This window comes from Loa loa, assembly GCF_000183805.2.
Source record: "Loa loa unplaced genomic scaffold supercont3.108, whole genome shotgun sequence".
Taxonomy (NCBI): domain Eukaryota; kingdom Metazoa; phylum Nematoda; class Chromadorea; order Rhabditida; family Onchocercidae; genus Loa; species Loa loa.
The window spans coordinates 64,231-72,162 of NW_018108288.1; the positions used below are offsets into that span (position 1 = coordinate 64,231).

General features: G+C 24.5%; 1 protein-coding gene across 1 annotated transcript; it reads right to left on the minus strand.

Annotated features, from left to right (window-relative positions):
- Positions 1-293: 293 nt before the first annotated feature.
- On the minus strand, positions 294-2,490 carry LOAG_10777 (hypothetical protein; the record flags this gene model as incomplete). The annotated part of the gene is made up of 6 exons (XM_020448227.1): positions 294-470; positions 841-924; positions 1,115-1,182; positions 1,305-1,487; positions 1,875-2,156; positions 2,376-2,490. 6 exons carry the CDS (start codon positions 2,488-2,490, stop codon positions 294-296), a joined length of 909 nt encoding a protein of 302 aa, XP_020301609.1.
- Positions 2,491-7,932: the final 5,442 nt, after the last annotated feature.

A 7,932-nucleotide genomic window follows, 5' to 3' on the forward strand; every position in this document is an offset into this window, starting at 1 on the left:
AAATGACGGCTACGTGATATCCTTTTCATCTTCCCAGAATGATGGCTACGTGACATCCTTTTATCTTCCCAAAATGACGGCTACGTGACATCCTTTTATCTTCCCAAAATGACGGCTACGTGAACAACTAACTTCTCATCCATGAGGTAAATAAAGCTTGCAATTGAGAATTACCCAGAGATGCTTTACATCTCAAGCAGTTTCTCTTCTTTGTTGAAATATTCATTAATGAATGATATAATACGATGATTTCATGTATACACAGAAACATAATTATGATGCGAATGTTTTCTTTATCGAAATACAAAACAAGTCATATTCTCTTTGGTAACTTCACAATATTTCTTTGCATGAACAGTATAGCTAAAATCACCTTCTGCACAAATTACATCAAATTTAATCCCTTGATAAGCATGTTCAGCTGCTTTTGTTATGCTACGTTTTGATTCTGATACATCAGTTGTTATTGCCTAGAAATTAAATTTTTATATTTTTATCATCTAAATTTAATTTAATTTATCATTTAAATTAAATTTAACCGATAATACAATATAATAAAATTGGAAAGGAAACAACAACAATAATACGCTAACTTACTGTCGTACGTGAAGTTTTCTTTTTTTTTTTTGGAAAGGAAACAACAACAATAATACGCTAACTTACTGTCGTACGTGAAGTTTTTACTTAAAGCGTAAGTTTCTTAATTATCTAACATATTTGTGATTTATGTTTCACAAAATATTCTAATTTATATTTGTATTATTCATTCATTGCTATCCATACACCATAATTATAAATAACTAATCGATTGATTTCAGATATTGAAATGTAGCTGCTTACCTGTAATATAACATTCCTAAGTTTTCTGCTGTTGCATATAGCAGATGGAAATATAACCCGTTTTGTAGGATAATTACGTCCGAACTAAAACTTCATCAATAATATTAATTCGTTTGTTCCTTTTTTTTTTGAAGTTTAAAAGTTAAGTTAATTTTAAATTTAAAATAAAGCTTGAATTCTAATCATTTAATGATGGATAAATTATGTGCAATGTCAAATCAAAATATTTCAATCAAAAACATAATGAAATTGTTAGATGACATTCACAACTTACCACATCCTTAGTCGTTTTTCGTCGTTTGAGTACGTTAAATGATGTCCGTTGTAAATTATTTTTTGAATCTGAAACTGTTTTTAAGTGAATAATTCAGGAAATGTTAATTTTAACAAATTCCAATTAAAATTTTGGTTCAAATTTAATAAAACTTGAAGGCAGCAGCATTATAAAGTTCAAATTGATTTACCTTCTGAAGTCCCTTCCATGGCTGCAATCGGTGATGGATAATTGGAGGTTGTATGATTTGATATATCATTCAATGCTTCCATTAAATAATTGTCATCATATTGGTTAAACATTGGTACGGGTTGAGGCTGTCTTGTTATCAACTGTTTTCCATCGAGTAGCTCATTATATGGATTAGGTGTTGCTTGAATTATTTTTGGTTATCAATTTTGAATTAAATTCGATTTTTCTTTAGTATTAATAGCAATTAATTATGTTGTTTATAATTTGATACTCAAATTTGAATATCATATAATCGCTCTCTTAAATTAATCAAAAATTCTACTAATTTGATTGCAAATATATTTGATAAAATTTGAATTGAAAATACGATGTCAACTTCTAACAGGAAATTAATCATACAAATTCATTTCTAGGATAGGTTATTTCCAAATATTATCATTTTTTCTTCACTCATTTCATCATTACTATTCCAGAAGATGAATTTTTTGTTAACTATTAAATTTTTAATTGATTTTAAAAAAAATGAATGTAAATCATATTTTAAATATTAAAAATTCTAAAATCTAACTTTCAGCGATATATATGATTGATTCATCATCAGGTTGATCAGGTTGCCATAATTCATTTTGCTCATATTGCTGTTGTTGTTGTTGTTGTTGTGGCAAGTTTATATCATTGAATTGATGAAAAATATCTGATGAACTGAAATGCTTTGAATAACTCTCACCTGAAATATATCGCTTTTGTGGTTGCACCTGAACATGTTGCTGTGCATAACTTTCACCGCTTGACGGTGACACATACGAAAATGGCAATGGTGGTAATACTTCCAGTTCTTCTACGATTGGAACTGAAATTTTTTTATAAAATTCATTTATTTATCTATTTTTTTTTTTTTTTTTAAAGCAACAAAGAATTTGATGAGTAGTTGAAATTTTCTGCTTAATTAGCAAATTATTAATTCGATTAATTGTAATAAACGTTTTATTCTTATCGTATTTCATCGTTAATTTCATCTTATTATAATAATTTTCACTTTAATTTGCATAATTAAATGAATAAATTAAACCTTGGAAACAAGTTGGAATACAATGCCATAATGGTATTGATCTAAAGCAGAAACATGGAATTGAGTAAAGAAATAGTTGTATAATTAAAATGTTTCGTTCAATATTCCATAACATAATTTTCGTTTTGTTGATAAGAATTCAATGTTTTTGTTGATCTTTGATTTTAATTTCAATTCTATAACAAATTTCAATCTAAAAATATTTTTTATTATTTACAAAAATAACATGGTAATAATACACATAAATACGTACCTTTAACTATAAAATATCAAACAAACTTAACAATATCTTCTTATCATTTCAATGTTTTGCAAAAATATAAATATCTTTGTATATACCGGATAAAATGATAAGGGGATGGATTAAAATAGATAACATTAATGATTTCCTAAATTAGAGATGATTTGAAAGAAATAATTAAATTAGAATTTTTCAAAGCATTGTTTTTATTTAAATTATCTTTTAATAATACCCATTATTGTCACCATTTTAACAAAAAAAAAAAAAAAATTGTCACCTAATAATTTTATTAATAAAATAAATGAATGATTAGAAATCATTGCTCTTTTTAAAGTCTTCTCCATTCATTTACTTATCACTTAACAATGATCTCATTTATCAAGATTTATAATATTACTTTTCTTTTTTCTTTTTTTTTTTTTGCGAATTCGCAAATTAGTGTTAATAGAGGATGAATTGAAATGATAACAGTTTGCTTAACATATAACTTATCGTAATGATAATGAAGTAATCTTGAATAGATTGTAAGGATGACACACTTTGATGTTTTGAATAAACCGTTAATATAAGCGATGAAAATTTGCTTTCTTTCCATAAAACAAGATCATATGTGTCATATGAAATGTATGCATACTTTTGAATAATTAAATTAATTAGGTTAATTGTTGAATTCTATTGTACACCTGTTACCATACTTTGGTTTAGCCCTTTTTGTAAGCATCAACGAAATTATTCAAAACAATTTAACTTTATTAGATAAAAAATGGACTAGTTCAATTTATCATATAATAGTATTGTATGGGACAAATGAGAAGATTACTTAGCTTTCTTAGCAATTTTTTTTTTCCACTTTCCCAATTACCTATAAATTTTTAGGTAATGATAAGTATTAAATATGTATACCTGATAGATAGAGGTGTAAATTAGCCAAGCCTATAAATATTTATTCAACTTTTAAAGAATTATTTTTAAAAGTTGAAAAAGAAATGAAACATCTGATAGCATGTGCAATATAAAAGCGAAACAAAGAAAAGCAATGACCAAATTGATAATAAGACTACAATAATTAATAAAAAAAAATTAAATTAAATTGGAAATCAATTAGTAAAAAGATATTTACTGTGTATTTTTAATAATTTTGAGAATTGAATGAATTATTGGAAATGAAAAAAATTAAAGAAAAAAACTAAAACATTTCATCATTTTATTGTTATTTAAAATAATAGAAAATAGTGAAAAATTTTCAAGAAATGAAACTGGAAAATGTCAAATGAGATAAATTATCGAATGTTAATATTAACTGAATGAAAACCGGAAAATATTTAATGGAACTGTCAAGCATTGATGAATGAATATTTTTATTCCGGACAAAATGTCAAAGGAGTAAATATTTTAATGAGGGAATTGAAAATTGTAATAGGTTGTATCGATGATAATTGAACCAGAAAAGATGAATTCATTCATTCAGTCAAGTCAGTCAGTCAGTCAATCATTCATGGATGGACTTGATCCGATAATTAGGAAATACATTGTTGGGTTTGTATTATTTCGTATATTTTTGATATTCAAATTTCTCCCAGTATTAAAATTATAACTGAAAATGAAGAGGGATAGTGATAGGAGGAGAATTTTTGTTCTATTTCTAAAATGAATAGGAATGAAATTTTGAAATATTCCTATAATCTTCCAAAAGAACAATAAGCCGGTAATCATCCGAAATATAATCAGGAATGCATTCCAATGTTTTTATATCCTATATGAACAACCAAATAATAGCTGAATGAGATCGATGGATAATTTTAAATTACACAAAGGTTGTAAAAAATTAATTTACAATTTGTATTTGATGATTAATTTTAAGTTTCGTCAAAATAATTAAAGTATTAGAAATGGAATAATTAAAATTTGCATGTTAAAATTGTATGTGTTGCTAAAAAAAGTAACAAATAATGTTAAATATTTGAGAAATTAAATATTCAATAACAAAAGAACATTACAGAAAATATAGATAGGTTTAAAAATTTAATTAATAATAAAGATACCTTACAATAATTTATCAATATTTTTGCATATTAATTTATCATTAAATCTAAAAAAAGGTTTAATTTAAATCAGTTAAAACGAAACAATTCTATCATTCATATGTAATATGAATAGTATTATTATGATTTGTTCAGTAAATTGTGTAAATGTATTGCAAGCATGATAATAATGTTTATTGTATGTTTAATACATTAAAACAATAAAAGTTGTATCATATAATAATAATTAATTAACAGTTTAAATATATATTATTTGCATATACAATAATTATTTGTAACAATAACAATATTAATTAGCCCTTAATTACGCCATCCATAAATTATACGAATTAGTATTATTATAATTTGTATAAAAGTGTAATGCATGATACTAAATGTGACAATAACAATATTAATTAGCGTTTAATTATGCTATTCATAAATGATGTGAATTAGTATTATTATAATTTGTTCACATGATTGCATTAATCATTTTTGTTTTTAAAACGAAAGCTTTTATAAAAAAATATATTTGAAATAGAAGTGTTGCAATGTATATAGTTTGATATTCTTGTTGATGTTTATATGATAAAATGATTTTGAAATGATATGATATCAAGCGTAAGCGATCAATTTAATAATGTCTAATTTGCAAGAAAATGAGAATAGATGACAAATGCGCTTAGCAATGTTGGCTAAATTATATATTGCTTAGTATGATAAGATTGTTGATGAGAAGGACGATGATTTTTGTATGTAAACATCAAAAACGAAAAAAAAAAAGATTGGAATGATCGAAATGAAGTACAAGAAGAAATTGCTAAAAGGAAAGAAATGATGTGATTGCGCGCTTTATCACTGTTAATTTCTAATTATAACTCTGATAAAATGCAGCATATAAAAATTTTCATTTTTCTCAACAAATTTTCATCAGTATTTTCATACCATTAAAATTTTTAAATTTGAATAAAATTAAAGTTTATTAATTTCATTCAAATAGATAAAATGTGGAATGAAAGAGAGAGAGAGAGAAGAAAAAAAGGAAGAAAAAAAAGGTAAAATAATATCAGAAATAATAATTCTATATTACAAATAATATTATTTGTTTCTTTTAGTTTTTCAAATTGTTGCATACTGTACGAGTTTATACAGTGTGCTCATACAGTACGCAACCATTACAGTATGCAGTAATGATAATTTTATATATATAATAAAATTATTCCGAAATATTACAAAAGCTGAAAATTATACTTTCTAACATTATAATCTCTGTGCTTTTTCTTTTTTTTTATCTAATTCATCGGGAAATATTAATAACCTATTTATGGTTAATGTGAAAATAAACAGAAAACTTTGATTATGGAACTTATCAGAACAAGGATCGATTTTTTTTTGTCAGTTATGCCGAAAGTATACCAAAGTATAAAGTAAATAAAAAGGGGTTTTTTTTAAGAAAAAATTTATATGCTATTTGTTTAAAAATTGGTCTGATATGGTATGATGAATGATTAGTGGAACATCTCTTATCATATCATTGCTTTCATGAAATTGAGCGGAGCCTATCAATTACCATACAAACATACGGAGAGATTGTATAAATGTGTTCACTGTTAAGACGTTATCAGAGTAGCTCAATGCTTGCTTCTTCTTCCTTTTCTTCCTAGCTTTTTTCTTTCTTTTTATCAACTTTAAGATCATTATTATTAATAGATTTCTTCTCTTTCTTTTTTTCTTATTTATAATACATCAGAATGTACATTTGATTTTCAAATAAAAAAAAAGAAAAAAAAACTTAATTTAATTTAGTGTAACAGAAAACCTTAATTTTATTCAAGAAATTTAACAAATTGCTGTAAATAAATGGTACAATAAAGAAGCTTAAAAAATTCTTCCCATTTAGAAAAGAAGCTTGAAAATAATTTAAAAGAATTATTCAAAAATCATACGGATTATTAACACTTTAGCCAAACATTCAAAAACAATATGCTTTCTGCTCAATAGTTTACTGTATCTGCTTACTGTATTGCATTTGCTTCTTCTGGAAGATTTCATATCGTAAATCGCAAAACCACTGTATTCTCCCTGAATCAGTAAAATAAAAAATAAGAAAATTTCCCCATTTAACATCATTTACTCTTACATTAAAATTCAATTCTGTGTTATGGAACAAAAAAATCATCCGTATCCAATAATACAGTATACAGATACAGTAAATAATTAACCAGCAAGACATACTGTTTGAAATGTTTGATTGTTGAGCTAATAATTCTAGTGATATTTCTTGTTCTTTTTTTTTTTTTTAATCACAGAATTAAAGTTTAATAAACGAATAAAAAATAAATATTGATTGATAACGCTATAATGAGGAAAACATTATCCTATTACACCTTTTAGTATTAATTATTACCATAAATTTGTTAATTAACAGTACAGCCTAATAAGTAATGAATAAAAAAAGAAACGGAAATGAACCGTAAAATTTTTGAAGATATTATTTAAAAATAAATTATTCCTTCCATTATCATTTCAATGCAAAATATTATTTGGAAAATTTTTATCAAAAATATCAGTCGTAAAATTTCAATTACTATCACCAATCATTTCCAGGATATTATGAATTCACCCGTATCCAGTTATAATTCGAATTCGAAAAATGATACTTCAGGTGATAGCGCATTTCAAAAAAACTTATATTACAGTCGAAGAATGCTTGCTACATTAATGGGTGAAAAACAGAAGGTTGTATAAAGTTTTTTAAATATTAAAATTTCGTTTTTCTTTTTTAAAATAAACAAAAATAATTCGTCAATCAATTATTATTGTATTGATAATGCATCAATTTTATTCATAATTTAATTAATTCATTGGGATAATTTGTTGGTTCAATTAAAATTTTAAATGCTTTAATAAAATTGGAAAGTATAAAATTAATTTGAAATATTTTAAATATTTTAATAAAATCGGAAAGTATAAAATTAATTTGAAATATGAAAGAAATGAAAGTTTAAATTTCACATATTACTTAACAATTTTACACATTAGCCAAGTTTTCAGTGGTTGAATTGTCAACGAAAGGCAAGTTTACTTGTTCCACCATGTAAAACGGATGAATTGGAAATAATGTCAAGGTTTTGCTTATATTTAATTTGTTAAAAATTTATCAAATTTTTGATTGAAATTTAAAATTTCCATTTCCAATTTTATATTAAATAGATTAGGAATTGATTTATAATGTGTAGTAAACTTAATTGATGAAAGTTCTTTTCTCCAAAATACTGTGTAAGTGATAATTCCC